This window comes from Ceratotherium simum, chromosome 24 (assembly GCF_057802395.1).
Source record: "Ceratotherium simum simum isolate JZ-2026a chromosome 24, ASM5780239v1, whole genome shotgun sequence".
NCBI lineage: Eukaryota > Metazoa > Chordata > Mammalia > Perissodactyla > Rhinocerotidae > Ceratotherium > Ceratotherium simum.
Window position 1 is genome coordinate 33417051 of NC_141923.1, and position 26227 is coordinate 33443277.

General features: G+C 45.5%; 1 protein-coding gene across 1 annotated transcript; it reads left to right on the plus strand.

The window, feature by feature from the left end:
• The first annotated feature begins 1186 nt into the window (after positions 1–1186).
• Positions 1187–24855, plus strand: SLC10A1 (solute carrier family 10 member 1). Its single transcript, XM_004426293.3, has 6 exons — positions 1187–1643; positions 2231–2723; positions 13391–13601; positions 20212–20390; positions 21944–22140; positions 24313–24855. The coding sequence occupies exons 2-6, from the start codon at positions 2368–2370 to the stop codon at positions 24417–24419; spliced, it is 1050 nt and encodes a 349-aa protein (XP_004426350.1). The 5' UTR covers positions 1187–1643; positions 2231–2367; the 3' UTR covers positions 24420–24855.
• Positions 24856–26227: the final 1372 nt, after the last annotated feature.

Consider the following 26227-nt stretch of genomic DNA (forward strand, 5'->3'; position numbering starts at 1 on the left):
AGGGAGAGTTGGTGGAGACAAAATGGCTTGGTATCCAGTTTACAAGTCTGTTAATGGGAGCTCTGCTCTATGTGCACAATCTGATCAATAGAGACACCCTATGAGCCTGATCTTTAACAGATACTGATCCATTACTCCTCACCCTCTTAGGCATCAGGCAGATGTATAAAAATTAATGCCATCCTTTGGCTTCAGGGCCCCAAGTATGGTTGCACAGGATGTCTGTGTGGATAGTGTCTCTAGTGTTGTACAGTACACAGCCTGCACAACTGTGCCTGCCTGTACATGGCAGCCTGCATGGACTTCACCCCAACGTGCTTCTGCTTTGCATTGTGTACCACATGGTCACCTATGGTCTCACATGGACCATAAGGTCCCTGAAGGCAGAAACATGGATTATACAGTTTTTTCTCCTCCCACAGTGCCTGGCACTCGGTTGATGATCAATAATTCTCCCCTAGGGGCCGGCCCGGTGGTGTAGTGGTTAAGTTCATGCACTCTGCTTTGGCGGCCTGGGGTTCACAAGTTTGGATCCCCAGTGCGGACCTATGCACCGCTCATCAAGCCATGCTGTGGCAGCATCCCATATACGAAATAGAGGAAGATTGGCACAGATGTTAGCTCAGGGCCAATCTTCCTCACCAAAAAATAAAAATAAAAAAAAATAATAATTCTCCCCTAGCAACTCTGTTAGGGAGCCTCTTCTGATTCGCTCCAGGAAGAGAAAGCAGCCTTCTTTGGGCCTGCCCCTGACCTTCTAGGCACACTTGGTCAAAGCTCCACACACCCCCATCAGTATCCAGTGCCCAGCACCCTGCCTGCTCTCCCCTTGAGACCAGATCAACTCAAGCACCAGGAAATCATTGACATCAGAGACTCTCAGATGGAAAGAAGTTTCAAGTTGTCACTCAGGGCCATGGAATACAGCCCCGCAGGCTGTGCACTGCACGAATCCAGGAAGCTGCCTTCTCATGCATAAGATGCACAGTGTGTGGATCCTGTTACCCAACCCTTATCTATGCAGGATTCCAAAGGCCCCCAGGGGCCGTTATTGGAGAGTGCTCATTTTCAGGTTGTTCCTCATACCAAGCCGAAATCTGTCCCCACCCCTACCCCACAGCAGTTCACACCTTGGAGTGAACTGGCCCTCTGGAGTCCCACACAGAAAGCCCAATTTCCTGTTTTAGCTATGAGACCCCACCCAGACCTCGTGGGTTCCAACCCAGCCACGAGACGATTGTGTTTCTGAAGACTGCTGCCTTGTTCCACCTCTGAAGGTACTACCCCCGCTGCTGGGACGGGCGGAGGGAGGCCCAGGACGGCCACGCATCCACGGCTGTGCCTGCCCCAGGCGGGCTTGCCCCTCTCTCTCTGCTGCTCCAGCCAGAGCCGGGCTCCCAGTCTGAGACGCACAGGCGCAGAGCAAAAGTAGAGCAGTCAGGAAACGGGAAAGAAAAGCCTGTGCATTCCTGCTTCCTTCTCAGCAAGTTTCCAGAGCGATGGGGCTCCTCAGGCGGCTGGCTGGAGAGTCTGGGCACAAACAAACCTCCACAGCCAGGGTTCCCTCAGAGCTGCCTTTTGGAGAAAGAGCCCCAAAGCCTTCTGAGAGCCCTCGGCCATCCCACAGGCTCTTCCCTCTGGAGGTAAGAGTGCTGGCGAGTGTGCCCCTACCCTGGGACCTGTACCATCCAGGTTTGGGGGTGGCACAGGGGTTTCCCCAACACAGGCCAGAAGGACACGGGCACCTCTCATCTCCCAGGAGAAGATTCATGGCCTCCTGGAGGCCAGCGACACACCTGCCCCTACTCTGTCCCACAACCCCTTGGGATATGCTACCTTCACTCAGGTAACACTCAACTCTTTTCACTCCTGTGGGTTTGGGGGCAGATAAAGGCAACCGCTGGGCATGGGGAGGGCACCCTCCCCTGAATGAGAAACTAAGGCATCAGGGACTGAGCAGAGCACAAGAAGGGCTGGACCTGGACTGGTCCCCAGGAACAGAATGTCTGTGGGCGTGCTCAGTGGCTATCGAAGGAGAGAACTCAGCCCTCCTGCCCCGGAAGCAGCAATGTGTAAGAGAGGAGTGTGCAGGGCACCCAGGAAGGCAGCAGAAGTGGTGGAGTTCCGGAGAGACAGGGCAGACAGGCAGATAAGGCTCTGGGCTCTCTCCCCTCTGGGGCCCCAGCCAGAGCAATAGCAGGCCGGTTGCATAATCCTTCTATTTGCCCAGAGCTACATTTTGTCCTGAAACACTCCACCCTGGGAGGTGATTGAAGAAGGATTCAGCAAGGACCAGGCAGGGAAGGGAATCAGCAGAGGAGCAAGACGTGTGCTGGATCCCTCGGCCTTCCGCTGCCACCCAAGAGGATGGAGGCCCACAATGCATCCGCCCCACTCAACTTCACCCTGCCACCCAACTTCGGCAAGCGCCCCACCGACCTGGCGCTGAGCATCATCCTTGTGCTCGTGCTGTTCATCGTCATGTTCTCGCTGGGCTGCACCATGGAGTTCAGCAAGATCAAGGCTCACTTCTGGAAGCCTAAGGGGCTGGCCATCGCCCTGGTGGCACAGTATGGCATCATGCCCCTCACTGCCTTTGCACTGGGCAAGGTCTTCCGGCTGAACAACGTTGAGGCGTTGGCCATCCTGGTTTGTGGCTGCTCACCGGGGGGGAACTTATCCAACATCTTCAGTCTGGCCATAAAGGGGGACATGAACCTCAGGTAGGCCTGCGGGTGAGGAGGGGGGAGCCTGGGGACACGATTGGAGATGTCACAATTGAGGGGAAGAGCTAGGCTAAAGCCAGGAGAGGGAGTGAGTGGGGGCTCGGCGAATGCTAGGGCAGGGAGTGTCAGGCATTTATTGCCAAGATCTTATGCTGGGCTGGGGGCAGGGGCTGGGGTACATCTTGGTTTATGCATCACGCCCAAGGGGCCAAGCTAGAGACTCCCCTACTCCCAGAAGTGTCTCAAGTGGGGCGCAAGGATTGTCTTGAAGGAAGACAGATTTAAACCAATGGGGCCTCTGGAGAACTCTGCCTGCCTACAATGGTGAGCAAGTTGTCTGCTCTGAGGCCAGAGATCTAAAAGGGGGTGCAGATTGGTCCCAAACATCTCCAGGGAGATCAAGGTGGCTTGGAACCAAATGAGCCCCTCCAATTCCTGCAGAGCAGGCAAGAATTTCCAAAGATACTCCCAACCATCCTGCCATGTGGGATATCTTCCCCTAACATCCCCCATCCACCCATCAGATACAGAAACACTTCCAGGCAAATACACAACAGTCAGATCAAAGAGTCTCCCAGCCCCTGTCTAGGTTATGCTGGGCATCACCTCAGCCCAGCCGGTAGTGGGGAACCAGCAGCATCCCCTCACCCAAAGCATTACAGCAGAAATCAGTGAAGCCTCCCTCCTGCAGGGGCCCGTCCTTCCAAGCGGTGTGTCAGTGCGCACCCGGGATCCAAACCAGCGAACCCCGGGCCACTGCAGCGGAGCGCGGGCACCCAACCACCTGCGCCACCCGGCCGGCCCCTTTATTGTGAAATTTTTGTTGTACATTATTGTTTATCAGTCACCATATAAGTGCATCCCTCCACCCCTTGTGCCCACCCCTCACCCCCATTGCCCCTGGTAACCACAATACAGTTTTCTCTGTCCTTGTGTTGGTTTATCTTCCACATATGAGTGAAATCATGCACTGTTTGTCTTTCTCTTTCTGGCTTATTTCACTTAACATAATACCCTCCAGGTCCATCCATGTTGTTGCAAATGGGATGATTTTGTCTTTTTTATGGCTGAGTAGTATTCCACGGTATATGTATACCACATCTTCTTTATCCAATCATCAGTCAAGGGACACTTGGGTTGCTTCCATGTCTTGGCTATAGTGAATAATGCTGCGATGAACACAGGGGTGCATAAGCCTCTTTGGATTGTTGATTTCAGGTGCAGGGGGTAGATACCCAGTAGCGGGATAGCTGGATCATAAGGTATTTCTATTTTTAATTTTTTGAGGACTCTCCATACTGTTTTCCATAGAGGCTGCACCAGTTTGCATTCCCACCAGCAGTAGATTAGGGTTCCCCTTTCTCCACAGCCTCTCCAGCATTTGTTGCTTTTTGTCTTGGTGATTATAGATGTTCTAACAGGTATAAGATGGTATCTTAGTGTGGTTTTGATTTGCATTCCCCTGATGACTAGTGATGTTGGGCATCTTTTCATGTGCCTATTGGCCATCTGTATATCTTCTTTGGAGAAGTGTCTGTTCATTTCCTCTGCCCATTTTTGGATTGAGTTGTTTGTTTTTTTGTTATTCAGTTGTGTGAGTTCTTTATATACAATGGAGATTAATCCCTTGTCAGATATACAGTTTGTAAATATTTTTTCCCAGCTGGGGGGTTCTCTACTCATTTTGATCCTGGTTTCATTTCCCTTGTTGAAGCTCTTTAATCTGATGAAGTCCCACTTGTTTATTTTTTCTTTTGTTTCCCTTGTCTGAGTAGACATGGAATTCAAAAAGATCCCTTTATGGCTGATGACAAGTAGTGTACTACCTATATTTTCCTCCAGGAGTTTTATAGTTTCAGGTCTCACCTTCAGGTCTTTGATCCATTTTGAGTCAATTTTTGTGTATGGTGAAAGAAGACGGTCTACTTTTATTCTTTTGCAAGTGGCTGTCCAGTTTTCCCAGCAACATTTATTGAAGAGACTTTCCTTTCTCCACTGTATGTCCTTAGCTCCTTTGTCAAAGATTAGCTGCCCGTAGATATGAGGTTTTATTTCTGGACTTTCAATTCTGTTCCATTGATCTGTGTGTCTGTTTTTGTACCAGTACCATGCTGTTTTAATTACTATTACTTTGTAGTATGTTTTGAAGTCAGGGATTGTGATGCCTCCAGCCTTGTTCTTCTTTTCCAAGATTGCTTTAACTATACGGGGTCTTTTGTTGCCTGGGGCAGATTTTTTTTTTGTGTGTGTGAGGAAGATCAGCCCTGAGCTAACATCCATGCTAACCCTCCTCTTTTTGCTGAGGAAGACCGGCTCTGAGCTAACATCTATTGCCAATCCTCCTCCTTTTCTTTTTTTTCCCCCAAAGCCCCAGTAGATAGTTGTATGTCATAGTTGCACATCCTTCTAGTTGCTGTGTGTGGGACGTGGCCTCAGCATGGCCGGAGAAGCGGTGCGTCGGTGCGCACCTGGGATCCGAACCCGGGTCGCCAGTAGTGGAGCGCGCGCACTTAACCACTAAGCCATGCGGCTGGCCCCTGGGGCCGATTTTTAAATGAAAAAATGAGTGATACTTGGGGTTTACCAGGACCTGCCAGCTGAGAAACTCTGGACTCTATCCCTCTGATCCCACCCTCTCTGAGGTAGTCGATGGGAAGAGAGGCACAGAGAGGAGGCTTGGCTTGTATAATCTCCCACGGGAACATGTGTAATGTTCAACCACCTCACTGCGAGGAAGTACTTCCCTCTATCTAATCCAAATCCTTCCCGCTGCAGAGCAAGCCCTCGGTCTGGATCTGGCCTGTGGACAAGGTCATCGAAGCCTCTGTGTCCCCAGAAACCCGAACTATATCTTAATTCCGCTGTAGAAGGAATGCAGAAAGTTGGGTGTCGGGGAAGGGGTGGGTTACTCCGAGGGCTTTGTGAGTCTACAGAAGCAGCAGAGCAGGGTGGGACAGCGTAAGGGACACTGGCAGAGTTTTTAAGTGTGAGTGCCCTGGTGTCCCAGCCTCTTCAGCCAGAGGGTGCCAAGAAGGTCTCTTCCGTAACAGCTGCACTTCTGAGTCTCGGGGCCCCCACCGGCTGAGCCTCCAGCGACTCAGGAACGCGACCCCTCACGCTCTCCTGCTCAGCCTCCTTGTCTGCGCACCTGCGGACTGTCACTTCTGCCTAGACCTCGCCAGAGATAATGCTCTGCTGGGACGGCCGCCTTCTGCCATAAAGCCCCTTCCCACAGACGACCCTCCCATGCACATTAAGCCGTGCCTCAGACCTCGCTGGCAGAGCGTGAATCTCATCCTCTGTCATTACTGCTGCCAGACTTCCAGTTCCAATCGGAGTTCCTCTGGGACCACTTGTTACGTGTATTATAACAACGGTAATGATACCGATAATAAACAACAGCCAGGCCCTGCAGCACGCACGTCACATGAGATCCTCATCAGCACCCTGTGAGAAGGCGCTGGAAAGAGCCCCACTTTAGAGGTGAGGATTAGAGAGGTTAGTATATTTGCCCAAGGTCCGGGGGCTCCAAAGCCTGTGTTTTCACTCAAGCACCTTCAGGGTCAGGCGCGTACGTAAACAACCGCAGCGGCTGGAGGCTGACTGCCAGCCTGGGAGGCGTGGGCCCCTCACCAGGGCAGGTGCCGTCCATCTCCGCCACGGTGTTCTGTGGAGCGGGGACCACCACCGCCACAGCTTCTCGCTTTTCAAGAGAAGGTAGAATCTCCCTTTTTGAGTGAAATCTCCAAATCTTTAAATATTGGCAATTCATTCAAAATTTTTTAAAACTGTGCAAGCCAAACTATAGATGTCGAAGGGCCAGATGCAGCTCAAAGCCACCAGTTTGAGCTCTCTCTTTAAACACGACACCATGCTGTTTCGCATTTAGATCAGGGAGGAATCTGAAGGCACCGATTCCACTTTACACACGAGGAAGCCAAAGTCCAGGGACTTGCCAGAGGTTTCCCAGAATTTGTGGGAAAGCCATGTCTGGAGCCAGCCCCAGGCTCCCTCCTCCCGTTTTTCTGCCTCAGCTGGAGCGAGTCTGGGGGCAGCCGCCATGACAGGCAGGCGGGCACCTTCCTGGAGGCTGGGCCACCAGATGAACCTCAAGCTGCAGGCATGGCGGCTCCCTCCTCAAGGATGCCGGTAGACAAGCTCCAAAAAATGCAGGTCACCCACGGGCCAGAGAAAATACCCTCCACGTTGAAGCGAGCTTGGCTCCTTGGGGACGGAGGAGAGAGTGCCACAGGGAACTGCGCCCCTCTGACCGCCTTCACTGCCCCTCCAGTTTATCTGCTCCCCCCACCTGGCCCACAGCAGAAACTAGAGCCAATGGCTGTGGGGACAACAGACTTGGACACAATCCAAGGACTCCCACAGGTCTCTCCACCAGAATAAGACAGAAGCCATTCGGGTTCCCAGAAGTTTCTCACTTCACCATAGACTCTGATGTGTCCCCTCACAGCTCCCTCCGCTTCTGCCTCCAGTGCTGCTATTGACAGGCACTCAAAACCCATCCCTCAAACAGGGCATACAGATGTCCAAAAGCAGGTGCATGCAGTGCTCTGAGAACTTAAGTAGGAAGGATAAACAGAAAACCAAACGTGCGCCTTTCCCCTGGTCCCCTTCTTCCCTGAGAGGCAGCTAATCCAGCCATGTTACTACAGAACAGGTTCTGATCTCAAAGCTAGAGTTTGAACAAGCCACATCCCATTCCCGAGCAGTATATGAAGATCCCTGTTCTCCATGTATTCATCTGTATTTGGAATTGTCAGACTTTTTAATTTTTGCCATCTGGTGAGAGTGAAATGGGTCATGGTGGTTTTAAATTTGATTTCATGGGAGGTCTAGTGCCTTTTCATATGTTTTTTGGCCATGTGGGTATCCTCTTCTGGAACTATGTCGTTTGCCTATTTTTCTGTAGGACTATTGTGTTTTTCTTGTTAATTTGTAAAGTGCTTGTTTAGATATGTTGCGATGGTGTGTTCACAGTTTGGGGCTTGTCTTTACACTTTGATAATGATGTCTTATAATACAGAGTGCATATTTTACTTTAGTCAAATTTACCAATATTTTTCCTTAACGGTTTATGTTTTTTCAGTTTCTTTAAGAAATTTTTTACTACCCTCAATGTCATGAGGATATTCCCCTACATTTTCTCTGAAAAGTTTTAAAGTTTTGCATTTTACATAGAGATCTTCAAGCAACCTGTAACTTATTTTTATGTATGGTGTGATCTAATTTTATCTTTTCCATAAGAATAAAGTCCCAGTACTGCTGAGTGAATTTTTCTCCAGTAATTTGTAGTCATCTCTCTCATAATTTCACACGTGTGCATGGGTTTGTGTCTGTCTATGTGGCTACCTTGCACCATACATTTTCTTAATTACAATGACGATATAATAAGTCTTGATGTCTGAAAAGTACATCCCCTTGCCTTGTTCTTCTTGAAAATTATATTAGTTATTCTCGGCCCTTTTCTCCTTCACTTGAATTTTGGGGTTAGATCTCAAATCTACAAAAAGTATCTCTGGAATTTTGATTAAATTTGCATTAAATTTATAGATAAATTTAGAGGCCATTTTATAATATTGAGTCTTCCCATCCATGAAAATGGTATCACTTTTTTAAAATTTAGGCTTTATTTTATACCTTTTGATGAAGTTTTAGAATTTGTTTCATAAAGATCTTGCATATCTCTTTTAGGTTTATTTCAAAATATTTTATAGTTTTGTGAATAGTATAAATGGTATCCTCTTAAAAAATTTATATGCTAACTATTTTTCCCAGCACATCGGGACCCAGCTGATTTTTTTATATTGCTAATGTATTCAGAACCTCATAGATTCTCTTATGTACTACTTATAATGGAAATTCACTTGGATTTCCTCTGTGGACAGTCCTATCATTGGCATATAATGAAAGTTTAGTTTCTTCCTTTCCCACTCCTATGCCTTTTCTATTTCTTGTTTTGCTGTGCTGGGAAAGACCGATGTACAGTATAATTTACAAAAGAGGTGATGACAACTGGTATCCTTGCTTTATTCCTCTCGTTAAAGGAAGCTTTCCAGTTTTTCACCATTAAGTTTACTGTTTGCTGTAGATTTTGGGTAGATAACCTTTTCAGGTTAAGGAATTTCCATTCTGTTGCTAGTGTGCTAATTTTTATCATGCATAAACATTGGATTTTGTTTAATGACCCTTTTCCGCATGTATGAAACAATCATACCGTTTTTTTCTTTAATTTGATAATATAGTGATATATATCAGTAGATTGTCTAATGTTAAACCATTCTTACATTGCTGTCTAGTTCATTGTATTGTTTGGTAAAGGTATTGCTAAATTCATTTGCTAATATTTTATTTATGACTTTTGCTTCTATGTTCATAAGAGAGAATAGCCTCTGATTTTCCTTTCTCATAATGCCCTTTTCCAGCTTTGATTCTAAAATTATACTATTCATATATGATAAATTGGGGCATGTTTCCCCTTTTTGTGGTCTCTCTCTTTTATAATATTGGGACTATCGATACTTTGAACATTAGTAGAACTCTACTGTAAAACAATATACATTGTGCAGGGTTTGGAGGGTAGATTTTAAACTATTTATTAAATATCTTTATGGGCCGGCCCGGTGGCTTAGCGGTTAAGTGCGCGCGCTCCGCTGCTGGCGGCCCGGGTTTGGATCCCGGGCGCGCACCGACACACTGCTTCTCTGGCCATGCTGAGGCCGCGTCCCACATACAGCAACTAGAAGGATGTGCAGCTATGACATACAACTATCTACTGGGGCTTTGGGGAAAAAATAAATAAATAAATAAAATCTTAAAAATAAATCAAGGATTCTTTACATTTTTAAATAAATAAATAAATAAATATCTTTAGTGATTCTAAGTTGCTTCAGGTTTTCAGCTTCATTTTTAGTTAGTTTTTGTAGATTATATTTCCCAGGAAATTGTCCATTCAATCTAAACTGAAAAATTAAAGCATAAAACTGCCCTTGGTTTCTTCTATGACTCTCTATCTTTATTGTATCTGTAATTATGTTCTCTTTTTCATTCCTAATATTATCAATTTGTGCCTTCTCTCCTTTTCCTTGATTAGTCTTGCCAGGGGTGTCTATTTGATTGGACTTTGTGAAAAACCTATTTTTGGTTTAATTGATCCTCTTAAGTAATCCCAGATGTTTTTAATGAATATTTCTTATTGAGATATAATTCACCTTTCTAAAGTGTATAATTCAGTAGTTTTAGTATATTCACAAGGTTGTACAACTATCACCACTATCTAATTCCAGAACATTTTCATCATCCCAAAAAGACACCCTATACCCATTAGCAGTCACTCCCCATTCCTCTCTCACCCCAGCCCTCAGCAACCACTAATCTACTTGCTGTCTAGATTTCACATAAACAGAATTATATAATATGTGCCCTTTTACGTTTCTGCTTCTTTCACTTAGCATGTTTTCAAGACTCACATATGTGATAGCATGTAATAGTACTTCATAGCTTTTTATGGCTGAATAATATTCATTTGTATGGATATACCATATTTGACTTATCCATTCATTAGTTGATAGATATCTTGATTGTTTTCCATTCTCTTAGGTACATTTTTAGGAGTAGAATTGCTGGGTCATATGATGACTCTATGTTCAAACTTCTGAGGAGCTGCCAAACTGTTTTCCAGAGCAGTTGTATCATTTTACATTCCCATCAACAACATATGAGAATTCTAATTTTTCCACATTCTCACCAAGACTTATTGTCCATCATTTTTATTGTAGCCATACTAGTGAGTACGAAGTGGTATCTCGTTATAGTTTTGATTTGTATTTTTGTTATGACTAATGATATTGAGCATCTTTTCAAGTGCTTATTGGCCATTTGTATATCTTCTTCAGAGAAATGTCTATTCAAGTCCTTTGCCCATTTTTAAATTGAGTTATTGGGGTTTTTTAAATTGTTGAGTTGTAAGAGCTCTTTATATATTGTGGATACTAGACCCTTATATGATTTGCAAATATTTTCTCCCATTACGTGGGAGAATTTTTTGATAGTGTCCTTTGGAGCACACAGGTTTTTAATTTTGATGACTTCAAATTTATGTTTTCTCTTTGGTTGCTTGTGCTTTAGGTGTCACATCTAAGAAACCATTGCTTAATCCAAGGTCACCTTCCCACGTTTTAAAATATGTGTTGACAGGCCAGCCCCGTAGCTTAGTGGTTAGGTGCACGCGCTCCGCTACTGGCGGCCCGGGTTCGGATCCCGGGAGCACACCGACGCACCGCTTCTCCGGCCATGCTGAGGCCGCATCCCACATACAGCAACTAGAAGGATGTGCAACTATGACGTACAACTATCTACTGGGGCTCTGGGGGAAAAAAAATTAAAATATGTGTTGTATTATTATTCTCTTCCAAATATTTTCCTTTTTTTTTTTTTTTGAGGAAGATCAGCCCTGAGCTAACATCCATGCTAATCCTCCTATTTTTGCTGAGGAAGACCGGCTCTGAGCTAACATCTATTGTCAATCCTCCTCCTTTTTTTCCCCCAAAGCCCCAGTAGATAGTTGTACGCCATAGTTGCACATCCTTCTAGTTGCTGTATGTGGGACGCTGCCTCAACATGGCGGGAGAAGCGGTGCGTCGGTGCGCGCCCGGGATCCGAACCCCGGGCCACCAGTAGCGGAGCGTGCGCACTTAACCGCTAAGCCGCGGGGCCGGCCCCCAAATATTTTCTTTTTTCCAATATGATTTCATATTTGACCCTTGAGATAATTAAATGTTTTCCTTTTTCAATAATCCTTTTATTCTTGGTTTCTTGATTTCAACACTCCTCTTTTCATAGGCCTAAGACCTCAATTCTGGTCCCACCGTTGAGTATTAAAACCTCCAGATTACCAAGACTAATGCTCCACCCTCTACCCCCTCCACACTGCAGCTTCAGCATCAGCTCGCCCACTAACTACTTTGCATTCTTTGTTTCTGGTCCCTGGAAATCTCCCTTACTTTCCTACTACCTCAGTAAGTGTTTTAGGTGTTCATAGTGGGAGGGTTTTCCCATGATTTAGTCCACAACACTCTTCGAGGGTCTCTCCTCACCCCTGACAGCTTCTTATCCCTGGTGATACCTCTACCTATTGCTATGCTTAATGACTACACTCTGGACCTTTTGGTCTAGGCCATACTTGATGTTCATTTAAACCATATTTCACCTCTGTGGAAACAATGAAGAAGTGTAGATAGAGGATAGGACTTTCAGGAGGGACACACACTTAGTGTGGTTTTCCTGAGGTCTTGCCAAGCCCTCACCCCTAACCTTCCCACTAGAATGGAAGCCAGAGCCATATATTGTAACGTGACTGTCCACAAATCCAAGAATGTTCATTCTCTCAGTTGGTCTTTCTGGAGGGCTTCTCCCTACACAGGGTGCTGGGACTAACATGTAATAGATTCCAAATGGAAATGGTAATAGGACAATGGGGATATAAATTAGAGCCGGGAGGAGATATTATTCAGGCTCTGCGACTCACACTCAATTTCTCTTAAATAATGTAAGGATAAACCAGAAAGTAAAGAACAAAATATCAATGTTGGGGACTAGAATAGTCAAGAACAGAATAGAATATTCAAGATACAAAGCAGGTCTGATGGTTATCTTGTCAGTTACTCAATAATGGGCCACTATTGCTGCCTTCTCTACTACTGCACCATTATGGTCTTTCAATTATTCTCTTTCTACTGCTTTGCTGCTATTTCTTTTTACAGTCCTTCTAACCAAGACCTCTGTTTACTGCTTTTTCTTTGCACGGTTTTTGGCTTCTGCCATCCCTCCCATGCCACCTACTCCCAAAGACCAAGTGTTCTGTCACTGTGTCTCATTTTCAAACTCCCCAAGAAAGAAAATGTTCTTTATGTAGCTATTCCTTGTTATCTCAGTCGGACAGAGCCACTATGTCCAGCTACCCCCTAGGCTGTAAGGCAGGCACTTAGCAACTGTGGGACAGCAGCTATTCTATGATCCAATGGGCTGTAGTCAGAGCCATGGGATCACACACGTCAGCTTTCTTCAAAATGGGTGGTGCAGGGCCGGCCCTGTGGCTTGGCGGTTAAGTGCGCACGCTGCGATGCTGGCGGCCCGGGTTCGGATCCCGGGTGCGCATCGAGGCACCACTTCTCCGTTCATCCTGAGGCCGAGTCCCACATACAGCAACTAGAAGGATGTGCAGCTACGACACACAACTATCCACTGGGGCTTTGGGGGGAAAAAATAAAATAAAATCTTTAAAAAAAAAAAAAAAAAAAAGGGTGGTGCATATACAAGTGCTCGGAGAAAAAGAGTTCTATGACAGAGGAGATCAGAATGGCTCCTTCCACAACGAGCACACAGGGATTGAAGCAGTTGGACAGACCTGGGTTTGAATCCTGCCTTGGCCATCGCTACCAGTGTGATCCTGGGCAAGTCACAACTCTTCTAGTCCTCAGCTTTCTCATCAGCAAAAAGGAGATAGTATGTTCACCTCCTAAAGCTACCGGGAAAAGGAAATGAAGCAGTGTACATAAAGCGCTTAGCACAGCGCCTGCCACATAGCAGCCACTCAACAAAATAATCTGCGTTAATGGGCTCTCTACACTCTTCCTATGTCTCCCTCCTAGCATCGTGATGACCACCTGCTCCACCTTCTTTGCCCTGGGCATGATGCCCCTCCTCCTGTATGTCTACTCCAGGGGGATCTATGAAGGAGACCTGAAGGACAAGGTACCTTATGGAGGCATTGTCATATCACTGATCCTGGTTCTCATTCCTTGCACCATCGGGATCTTCCTCAATGCCAAACGGCCACAATATGCACGCTATATCGTCAAGGTAAGAATCTGGGGGCCTGGGCAGGGAGCAAGAACACCACCATCCTCTCAGTGTATGGCTTGAGGCAAGTCATTTGGGCTTTTTCTGTGTCAGTTTCCTTGTTCGTTTAAGAAAAAAAAAAAGGTCTGCTATTGGTACACTACTTCATGGGATTGTAACGTGAGAATATTTCTGAAAAGCTGAGAGAAAAAAAGGAAAACATCCCACACAACTACAAGGTATAATCATTAGTTTAATAATATAAACTTGTATTATGCACCTACCAGATGCTAAGTTTTATGCTACACTCTCTGAGAATTCACTGTGCTCAGAGAGTCTAATATTTGCAGAAAGTGAAGTAACACGAGAAGCAAGATCCAACATGGTGTACAATCAGGTGTTGAAAGAAGGCAAAGAGGTGAGGTTAGTGAGGGCCGGTGGTCAAGGAAGGCTTCCAGGAGGGGACAGGCCTCACCCAGACCCTGAAGAAAGGGTTGGATTTGGGTCAGGCTGGGGAGAAGCCTGAATAGAGGAGTTCAGATGGGGGCCAAGGGTAAACTTGGCTGACCAGATAAGACAGAAGAGAAGAGAGGAGGGGAAGAGGTGGTGTACGCACTCCCCGCATTTCAGGGGTGTGGTGGGAGGGAGAATGGAGTAGGGCCCCGGAGGATTTGGGGAAGTGCTGTGGTTACAGACAGGGCATCATGCCACTGCCTTGCTCTTGGAAGAATCACAGACTCTTGGAGTGCAGCTAGGGTCCCTCTGCCAACTTTTGTGACCTTGGAGCTCAGTCCCTGGCAGTCTCCCCTCTGGCTCCCTGTTCATCCCCCAGGGCCAGGGCTCCATCCTGGTCCTCAGGAAGGACTCTGCCTCCTGACATCCTGAGGGCCTGTTTTGTCTCTGCCCCTGGAGCCATGCCTTTGAGCTGGTCTACAGGGCATGCTGCTTGGAAGCCCAAGACTTGGCAGCAACTTTGGGCCTGGGACAAAGAAGCTGCAAGTCAGGTATGCAGGGTTTTTTGATTTTCACACTACTATTGTCAAGGGTGGTCTTTGCCCTTATCCTGGCGCAATCCTAATACCTGGCTACAGCTCCCCTTCCCACCTGTTGGAAGACATGAAAGTCATTCCTCCTCCTGTTCCCAGCTGATCACCTCACCTCACCTCTGGATGGTATCTTCCGTTCCCTCCACCTTTACTTCTTGGAGACCTCCTTTTATTGTTTATGCCCTCCACCCCCACAGCCTCCATCCTCCAGCTCTTTTTTTTTTTTTTTTTTTGGCTGAGAAAGATTTGCTCTGAGCGAACATCTGTGCCAATCTTCCTCTGTTTCGTATGTGGGACGCTGCCACAGCATGGCTGCTGATGAGTGGTGCAGGTCTGCGCCCAGGAACCAAACCCAGGCCACCAAACTGGAGCGTGCCAAACTTAACCACGAGGCCACAGGGCTGGACCCCTAGCTCTCATTTCTTAATTGTCTCTGTATCTGTTCTTCACAATCAGCATTAATACAGGTTCACATCTCTCCTATCTTTAAAGAAACAAAACAATCCCTCACTGGATTCCACCTCCCATTCCAGCCAACACTCCTCTTTCCTCCCCTTCCTAGCTACACTTCGGGAAACACCCCTCCCCCACACCCACGGCCTCTCGCACACCTGCCACTTCCACCACACCACCACCAGGGCTGCTCTCACAAGTGACCAGGCCTCAATTAGTCTCCGGTATTCGAATCCCACTCTTCTCTCCTTGGTCTCCCATCCACTCACCATCTTGATGACCACCTGGCTCCACTTTCTTTGCTGAATCCAATGGACATTTCTCAATTCTTTCTTGACCTTTTAGCAGCTTTTGGTACGGCTGACCACTGCCTCCTTCTCAGAAGCCTTCTCCCTCAGCTTGTGACAGCACTCCTGCTTTCCTACCACCTTTCTGGAACTTCTTTTCATACTCCCTTATGAGTTCCTCTGATAAAGCTTACTTCCCTGCGTTCAGCCCAAGCTTTCTGCTTTTCTTGCCAGATTTCCCTAAGCCCTGGATCTCCCCTCTGCAAGATCTGGTCCATCTCAATGACCATCTACAAGCTGATGATTTCCAGAAGAGCCTCTTCAGCCCTCAACTCTCTTCTGACTCTAGAATCCACTTATTAACTGCCAAATCTTTCCACCTGAATATCTCAGAGCTCTAAAACTCAGTATGTCTGAAACTAAAATCATCTCCTCCTCAAGCCTGCTACTCTTCTCCCCACCTCCCCTTGGGATTATCTCACCAAATGGCATTCGATGGGCCCAACTGCCAGTCAGAAACTGGAAAGTCATTCTCAACGTCCCTCTCTCCCCCCACTCACACCCACCTATCAGTGACTTTCAATTCTACCTTCTGTTGCTTGAGTCCACCCATTCTCCTCCATCTCTGCATCCACTATCTTCATTCAGGCAGCGATCCTCTCTCACTAGCCAACTGAAACAGCCTTCTAACTTGGCTCCCTGACCCAGTCTTACCCTGAGGGTGGAGATGCAAAGTACAAACTCGGTTACTTCACTCCACTGCTTCAAGCCCCTCACCGGTTCCTTACTCTCCCCAGAATAAAGTTTCAACTCCTTCACGTGGCTCCTCAGGCCTTTCTTGATTTGGTCTCAAATGACCTCTCCAGTCTCAGCTCTTTTCTCTTGCATATGCCCTTTCCTCCACCTGGAATCTTCCCCACATTAGCAGAAAACCAACCAACCAACCAGAAATGTGTTTGTGTCCATCTTATTTATTCAAGATAGTTTGGCGGGTATAGGGATAAAAAAAACTCACAGAATATAAAAATGTAAAGTGACCCTTGATATCATTTAATGCAACTCTGCCCTTCCCCATTTTATAGGTGAGAAAACCAAGGACCAAGTTCACACTGCTAATCACACTGATATAAGAACATGTGCCTCCTTTTTACCTTAAAATAACTTTAATTAAAAGTGTTCTTTTGGGGGCCAGGGCAGTGGCCTAGTGATTAAGTTTGCACGCTCTGCTTCAGCAGCCTAGGGTTCACGGGTTTACATCCTGGGCACGGACCTACATACTGCTCATCAAGCCATGCTGTGGTGGCGTCCCACAAAGTAGAGGAAGATGGGCACAGATGTTAGCTCAGGGACCATCTTCCTCAAGCCAAAACAGGAAGATTGGCAACAGACATTAGCTCAGGACCAATCTTCCTCACCAAAAAAAGTCATAAAAAGTAATAATAAAGTAATAAAAATAAATTTAAAAAAAATGTTCTTCAGAACTCAGATCTTAAAGCTGGAAAGGCTTTCAAGATAAAGTTCAGTCTCTTGCCTTATTCCCATTTTATAAACAGAGTAACTGAAGCCCAGGGAAGGTTCTTGGCAGTGCCAGGATTATCAACCAGTCTCCTGTTCCTGTTGTGTTGCACATCCACTACTCAATTCAATAGCAAAAACAGAGTCAAAATGACCCCAGAGAACATTAAAACGCCTTGGCTGGCAAGACTTGTAACAAAGAACCGCGTACAAGGTGATCTACAAAACAGAGGTGTACCTTAGACCCACTTTCAACCCAGGGTTGAACAACCAGAAGGTCAACAGCCCCATTTATCAAATACTCCCAAACCGTGAGGATGCAGACAAGCGTGTGGTCAACGTGCAAAAGCTGAGGTCTCCTTGCTTTTATGGCTGAGGGCTATGCTCATCTTTCATCTCCGTTTCATAAAATTTACTGAGTTACAAGCTAAAAAACGAGCAATCGTCCCAGTCTCTTTGCACACTTAACCCTCCTGGAGACTTTCAAATCAAAATTACCCAATTTCTATAATTAACTCTGCCAGAAGGTATCTGCTCAAACTCTGCTGCATCAGTCGCAGCCCCTAGTGGGAGGTCACATTTGGATACAAAATACAATTTCAGGGATGCCGTTTGGAAAAGCAATTCATGTAACACTTGAACTTACCCACGCAAGGGTTATACAAGGTTAAAAGGTTGATGTATCTGAACATGTCACAGTCCAGGAGCCATTTTTTTTTTTTCGTGAGGAAGATCAGCCCTGAGCTAACATCCATGCTAATGCTCCTCTTTTTGCTGAGGAAGACCGGCTCTGAGCTAACATCTATTGCCAATCCTCCTCCTTTTCTTCCCCAAAGCCCCAGCAGAATAGTTGTATGTCATAGTTGCACATCCTTCTAGTTGCCGTATGTGGGACGCAGCCTCAGCACGTCCAGAGAAGTGGTGCATCAGTACGCGCCCGGCATCCAAACCCGGGCCACCAGTAGTGGAGCGCGCGCACTTAACTGCTAAGCCACGGGGCCGGCCCCCAGGAGCCACTTTTACCACAAGCCATCCACCACTCATTAACAAAGATCCCATCATTACACGGACTCAACCAGTCTACCTATGCTTTTCCCATCCCTGCTGCTCCTGATGAACTGACCCGACTCGCTGCCTCATAGCTTCTGCCGGCTTGTGGCTTCTGCTGCTTCCAAGCTGCTGTGTCTTTTAACACTTGCCTCTGCTCCTGCTTCCCTCTCTGTAATTCTGCAAACTCCTTAAATGAGAGGATCTGATCAGTTCGGTCATTCACCAACTTGTGTAGGGCCACCTTTGTGGAAAGAGTTTAGGCCAGGTCATCTCCTGGGTCACCACAAGCTGATGAATGGACACTCCTCACGGCTTCAATCAGCTATGACAGGGCAGTGAAGTCAGGCAGTACAAAACACAGTGACCATGAAGAAGCAACTACCTATGGCCTTTGTCTCAGCAGGAGGTTGTGGACGTAAGATTTCCACAGATGGCAGGACTGAGAGTGACAGGAAACTCTGGGACGTTCAGTTCCTCTCCTTGATCTCTGAGTAATGACAGGAGCTACAATTTAGTGAGTGGTTCTCATGTCAGGTCCTGTGCTGTCCACCTCACCCACAGAGACTGAATGACTCGCCCAAGTTGACACACTCGGAGACCGGCAGAGCCAGCTTTCACACCTGGGTCACACCACCATCTGTGCTCATAACCGCTCCACAGCCCCCAAGAGTGGGAGGAGAGTGAGGGAATGAGAGTGAGAGCCCACACACAGGAAGAAGGCCTCTGGATTCGTGGGCAATTCATGTGGCCCAATGGCCCCCACACTATCCATTACACTCTCTCGATGGGGGCAAAAGCCGGTCATTGGGTAGAGGACAAAACCAAACGGTGAAATCAATTAAAAACGCACGGGCAAACTGGGGGGCCCACCACTTAGTCTTTCAATAAAACTTGGAAAAGGTGGTAATTGAGGAGATCTGTACAAGTCCTTCCTCGCCTGAGACAGGACCACTAGCTGGTCCCGGGGACATTTCATATAATCACGTCAGATGCAACATGGATTAAAAAACACAGAAAGGCAAAACTGTGCAGCTGAAGTCTGAGCAATATAAATGTTAAAATGTTACCAGGACAACGTTGTGAATGTAATTAATGCCACTGAACTGTTCACTTAAAAATGGTTAAAATGGCAACTTCTGTGTTATATGTATTTTACCACAACATTTAAAAATGGTACTAGGAAATATAAAATACCACACTTGAATGAACTGGAAACTGAACCAACGCATATAACCCTTATAAAATAACGTGCTAAGTTCAAGAAAAGTTCACTATATATTCCTTTACTCAGAAAATGAGAGGGACAAAGAGCGTTAAATTTGTGCGTATATTTTATCAGTTTGGAGTGTGTCGTTCTCTAAAATTTAGGTGCACTTTGAAGGCCTGCATCCTTGTTACATGCTGAAAAATCTTAAGGTTGTAATTTCATCATAAATCTACCTACTGAAAATTTCAAACAGTAAGATACAACTACAAAACAAACTTTTAATGAAAACATCCCATTGTTCATAATGAAAGCTGCTTTCACATTGCTTACCTGGTGAGGATGGACCCAGTTTCCAACGATGACGTTATTACCCAAGACATTTTGAAACTCCTTTGGGGATCTTCCTTCATATCCAATTTGCAGGTCCCTCAAGCGAGTAAGCTCATCCCTTTACAGTTATAGATCACTTGGGATCTAAAACCACATTACCTGACTTGATCACCCGCTTTGTTTACCAGCCTCGCTTCAAATGACTCTTGGCAATTTCCAAACACCAAATTCATCCTAAAACGGGTAAGTTCCCACTTGCAATGGAGGTATCTCAGACCAGTATGACAGGTTCTAAGAATAACTTCTAATGAGTTCCAAAATCTTTGGAGTGATGGCAGTGTTGTAGGACTGTGTACACAGGCTCCAGAGATAGACTCTGCAAGAGAACTTTTAATTCACAGGATCACTTTGAGGACTGAACAGTCTCCTTTCTTCACAACCACAGTACTTCACTGAAAACCTGCTATCCAGAGACGCAAGCAGAGCTGTGCTTGGCTGAATCTCTAGTAACAGAGATAATCTCTATAATCAGGTTACTCAGGTCTCTGTTCTCCAAGAAGCTTCCTAGCTACTGATAAAAATCTCAAAACAATGAAAGATGCAAGTCTTTTGTATTGCCTTCCACTTCAAACAGATTTTTTTTATTCAAGTGTTTTCCACCTCCAATGCCCACCGAATCTTCCCCACCCACCTCTGCTTCTCCCTGCCCCCCCCACAACTCTTCTTTTTGTCCTCCTCCACAGGGAGGGATGATCACCATGCTTCTGTTAAGCGTGGCCATCACAGCACTCTCGGCCATCAATGTGGGCAAGAGCATCTTGTTTGTCATGATGCCCCACTTGCTGGCCATCTCCTCCCTGATGCCTTTCATCGGGTTCCTGCTGGGCTACATGCTCTCTGCTCTCTTCTGCCTCAATGGACGGTAGGTATTGCCTTAGGCCCACTGTCCCACAGGACTCATTCTTGTCCTGGTCTCTCAGGAAAAGGACAAGATATGAGATCTGGGGAAGGCACTTTCGTACCAATATGTTCAACTGCATCAAGTGAAGAAGGAACTCTGGGCTGTGACAAATATCGGAGAGGGGAGGTATTGAATGGGTTAGAAACATACATCCAGAGACCAAAGGCAACGGCATCCAAAGAACAACAGCTCCTGGCAAAGTCTCCCTCCAGAGCCTAGATTCCGCCTCCTGCCCAACTCCCTGGTAGCTAACGGCACTGGGGTAGCTCCATGTCATCATGACGAGTGTTGATAATATACCTTTCCTGCCTAGGCTTTAGTCTTAACAAAAACACGGTTGGGTGCCACCTGTAGTAAGTGGCACTCAGAACTGAAGTAGCTGTGGAGCTTGGCTATAATCTAACCCAGTTCACGAACACAGCTGCTACTTTAGAGGAACAGACAGCTTGAGAGCCTGGTGTGGGAACATAAGGCGACCTGTCAATACAGAGCAACACCACATTTCAGGAACTTTTCCTCTTTCCAGCCATAGACAAATGCTATGCAGGAGTCGACACATTAGCAGCACCCTAGCTCCCCAACCCTGCCAAAAAACACCGAATTGTTTTAAAAATACAATTTAAAAATAATTATCCATTTTAAAAAGCATGCTAATAAAGAACAAACTACTATAGGACGTAACACATGGTGATATAGTAGAGTCAAAAGGCTGCCAACGACCGCTTGATGTCAATTTTCACGAACAGAGTGATACAAATAATAAACGGCCATGGCATCAAGTGCCATCACAGTAGTCTCCCTCTTAACAAATGTACTGAGACAGCTCTCAAGGGTTTTTTAGTGAATAATAACTGTTTTAATACACTAATTGCAATTCAGTGAATTGAACATGTGTTCATTAAATGTAAACACCTCATTCTTTAACCCATAAAATGTAAAGCAAAACCAAGAAAATGTGTTACAAAGATGGATAACGGGGTTGAATTAAGTTTTTTGGTTTTTTTCCAATCATCATGTGTTTTTGGAGTTAAAGATGTCAGAGCTAGAAACTTGGGAAGAGGACAAGGACCCCAGACATTTCAGTCTTCTACTCTGTGTTGAAACTGTAATTGTCCTATATGTAAACTCAACATACAGGCCAACAAATGATACAGGGTCACACCTCTCTTGCAACTCTCACCAGCCAGACATTCTCCAAATTTTAATCTGATAATCCCACAAAAGTAGACAAATCATCGATTTCCAACCTACTCAAAAATCCTCATAAAACTCCCTGACATGAAGCTCCTAGTCACCATCTTCCACAAGGCTGGATCTGTGATTTTAAGACATGGGTCAACTTGACTTTTCTTGAAACCACATACACTCTACATACAAGGCTCACTTCCCTCTTCCTGTGTTGGACTCTTCAGTGGGTCTTCAGAGTATCTCGCAGGAAGGAGATGGGCTGGGGAGGCTGCACCATCTCTCTTTCCGTGAAGGCATACGGAGTTGGGTTTTTTTAACCTACACAGGTGCAGACGCACTGTCAGCATGGAGACCGGATGCCAGAACGTTCAGCTCTGCTCCACAATCCTCAACGTGACCTTCCCCCTTGACGTCATCGGACCCCTTTTCTTCTTTCCTCTCCTCTATATGCTTTTTCAGCTTGGAGAAGGGCTTCTCCTCATCGCCATCTTTCGGTGCTATGAGAAAATCAAGCCTTCCAAGAGTGAGTATTGCATCATTCCCCTTGAGTTCTGCTCCCATATTGAACCTGATCCTGCCAGCAAGTTTCTGGCAAGGACTAAGCCACTAGGAACCAGGTAGCACCAAGAAGTAGGAAGGGACCTCAAAGAGCCAAGGCTCCTTCTTTAACGCACTCCATTTCTGCCAGTAGAATCAACTGGGGATGGAGTTTGCCTCATGGGATTGAGGTGATCTGGGGCTGCTTTGTTTAACTGGGGAGACCACATCGGGCTCCAGACAAGGAAATAAGACAGAACCATCGTGGACATTAGACAGTTGTGAGACAGTGTGTGAAAGGCCCCTATTCACAAGAGCTCAGGAAGTTTCTGCGTTCTTTAGGACTAGGTTCTCACTGGAACCAGTTCAGAGCCCCAGTACCACCGGCACCCCTATACAAGGGAAAACATAAAACCATGCAGTCTAATAACCCAGAATCCAAAAAAGGGGGCTTCCAATTCTGGTTACACAGTAAAGAAAACCCAAGCATAATCTTATTAAATAGTAACTATCACTTCAATAATCTAGTTTAATATGATTTATACTTTAATCTGATTACTACTGGATTAATAACTTCCTAGCCAATGAGTACCTTTTCCAAGACACTCAGAGCATTTCATTCTCTTCAAAATGTAATCAAACCTCAAGGGAGCCCACTGAGCCCCTTCCTCAAAGGGACTTGAATCCCAAATCTTTCAGTTTTTTCAAACCAAGAAACTCAACCTTACTTGGTAACATATTTCAGTATTTTCTAACTCTAAACATCAGTATATTCTTCTTAATCTATCAAATCCTTCAACTGACGGGAACTTAACTAAGGGCCCCCTTCAAGACCTTTTCCAGGCAGGACCATGGGGACTGATTTACACCCTAAGGGAAAGATGCAACTTCCCCCAGGGGGAATTCAGTATCTTATACAAGCAAATACGGATTTACAATTAGCTCAAGTGTCATCCTGGTTATCATGCAGCCACAAAGAAATCGATAAATAGCTGACCATACTTCAGAACCATTTTATAAGCTTTAAAAACGACAGTGGAGGGCCGACCCCGTGGCTTAGCAGTTAAGTGCGCGCACTCCGATGCTGGCGGCCCAGGTTCGGATCCCGGGCGCGCACTGATGCACCGCTTCTCTGGCCATGCTGAGGCCGCGTCCCACATACAGCAACTAGAAGGACGTGCAACTATGACATACAACTATCTACTGGGGCTTTGGGGGAAAAATAAATAAAATTACAAAAAAAAAAAACCCTACAGCGGAGTCGTGGAAAAGATCTAGTCTGATGCTTATCTGCGAGCAACTCAAGAAATCTGTTGTCCTTTGAAGTCTCCACCTTCTTACAGAAAAAAAAAATAAATGCTAGAGAGGGAAGAAGTTGCTGAAACCACCAACCAGGTGCCCAAGCTTGCAGTTTCAGTCCCAGAAAGGCCTGGAGTGTCCTCAAGGGGCCACATTCTAATCATGGGTCTTTGGCTCTCAAGACCTAAAAATAACTTCACTCACAAAGCACCTCAGAAGACCTCTGTGGCAAAACTAAGTGAAAACAACTTACCGCTTCGGAGTTTATGGACTGTAAGGGCCCAAGCAGCAGTGGTCAGGGTGAAGAATCTGTCACAAATTTTGTGCTTTTAACCCCTGTACCCTTCTACAGAGATGGGGGGATCGGGGAACAGGAAAGGTGGACCCTAACTCCTATCTACACAGCTCTTGCCCACATCCATGTAGGCAGGAAAAGGGGTAGACCAAAAAAATGGGGGGAGGAGGAACCTTGAAACTCACCTTGGAAGACTTCCCTACAGTTTTTTCCTCCCTGCCCACTCCTTGATCCCAAATTGCAACATCTTGCTTAAACTCAACACCCCTACTGTAGTGCATATATAAAGAAGTGGAGATGGGATGATGAAAAGTCAATATTCTGCTATATTAGACCTTTTGTTACTAGCGTTACCATTAGGAATGTTGAGGTGAAAGCAAATCTTTCCTTAGACTTTAAGAGTAAGTCCTGGGAAAACAGATGGTAAAGATATAGGAAAAAAACAAAACAAAACCACAAGTACACCCTAGAGGTAAGTTGATATTCTTTTGTCTTCCAGGTAGAACAAGCTTTGTAATAACTACTGTTTTCTTTCCCCACTCTTGACCCTTTTCAACTTCACAGATAAAACAAAAATGATCTACACAGCTGCCGCAACTAAAGAAATCATTCCAGCAGCTCTGGGAAATGAAACCCACACACAGGAGGAATGCTCCCCTTGCCCGGCCTAGCCTTCGTCCAGTGGCCTGGATTCTGGTCAGAAGGCAATTCAGAAGGGATGTGTGGGAACTTCAGAGAGCAGAGGAAACACCAGTAGTTATCTGAGTCTTTCCCCAGCATTTCCAGCCGGAACTATCAGAATCCTCAAGCCTTGCCTGGAAGACAAAGAGAGTCTACCCAAAAAGCCTCACCTATCCCAAGCTTCGAATTTTGATACTTGTTTAGAAAAAAAAAAAAGGACACACATGTTCATTGACAGCCCTATGAAAGCAAAAACCAAAACTATCTTTGTGCCCCTGTATCTCTAGAACAGTTCCTGACAAGTATATAAAAGGCAATTTCTGAATTAGTCAATAAATAGGTTTTTTTAACCTAAAATCAATTACCCAAATATTGTTCCAAGTTTTGTGACACAAAAAGGAAATAAATGCTCAGAGCGCTGTAGGATTAGTAGACTTCAGATGTCCTTTATACTCTTAAAAATTCAGATCCCATTCCTTCCCTTTTGACATTATTGAGATCAAAGCTCCTGAGAACACAAATATGACACCAAGTATATAAAAGCAGACATGATAACGCGCAAAGGCAATTAGACAAGACAAACTCAAAAACCCAGTCGTAATGAAACAAGACAACATTTTTGTAGAATGCAATCCCAAAAGTAGAAGGGGGAAATACTTTAACAAGGAAAAGCCAGGAAACAACACAAATATCAACAAAATTGTTTCACTAACCTAATAATCTAGCCCCAGTTCATTAGCTATCAGTGGTTTTCACATTATGCTCCCTCAAAATTCAGAGTACTGCAAGCTATTGCCAAAATGAGTGGTTTCTCAATTCAAAGAAAAATACTCAAATTAGAATTCTTGGGCCGGCCCCGTGGCTTAGCGGTTAAGTGCGCGCGCTGTGCTGCTGGCGGCCCGGATTCGGATCCCGGGAGCGCACCAACGCACCGCTTCTCCGGCCATGCTGAGGCCGCGTCCCACATACAGCAACTAGAAGGATGTGCAGCTATGACATACAACTATCTACTGGGGCTCTGGGGGGGGGGGAATAAATAAATAAAATCTTTAAAAAAAAAAAGAATTCTTTTAAAGTTCAAACTTTCTCCAGTGAAATTTAAACATTTTACATATTACTCATATGCAAACAAGCATTAGATGAAAGATTAACAAGCAACCAATACTAACACCTGTAAACAGCTGACCATGCCCACTTACTCGTGGTTTTCATATCATTTAATATGATTAGGTACAACTGAAACCAAGACAAGTTAATTTTAGGGCATCACTCTGGCAAATGTCCAGGACTCCCAATAGCAGAACAAGTTTAAGAATCAACAATTTGGGTCACTAACACCCTATTAAAAATGCAGAGTTGCGAAAAGGTCTGCCACCTATCATTTCTATGTATTATACCCATATTTATGCAACCGTTTAAACTCTTTTCTCTATCTATCCAGCAAATGTACTTAGTTAAGTACAACAAAGTAACATAAAAACAGGCTTATCTAGCTTTTTAAGGAAGGTAGGGCTGTACTCAATATTACCCTCAAACTTTGCCTTACGTAACTAGATGAAAGGAATATACAGAACACAAAAGTTGCACTATGTTCTGCAAAGGCTGGTCCTCAAACTTTCTTTAGGCTTACACCCCATCCTCCTCACAAGACTTCCCGGGTCCTCGATTTGGGAATTTAGGCTAACTTGGTTCAAACCCACCCTCAGCCACCTCTGCCATTTGTTCAAAGAAAGCGTCTTATTTTATTGCCTCACTGTATAACAAATATCTGTAACATTAAAGTGGTAAGCCACTGATA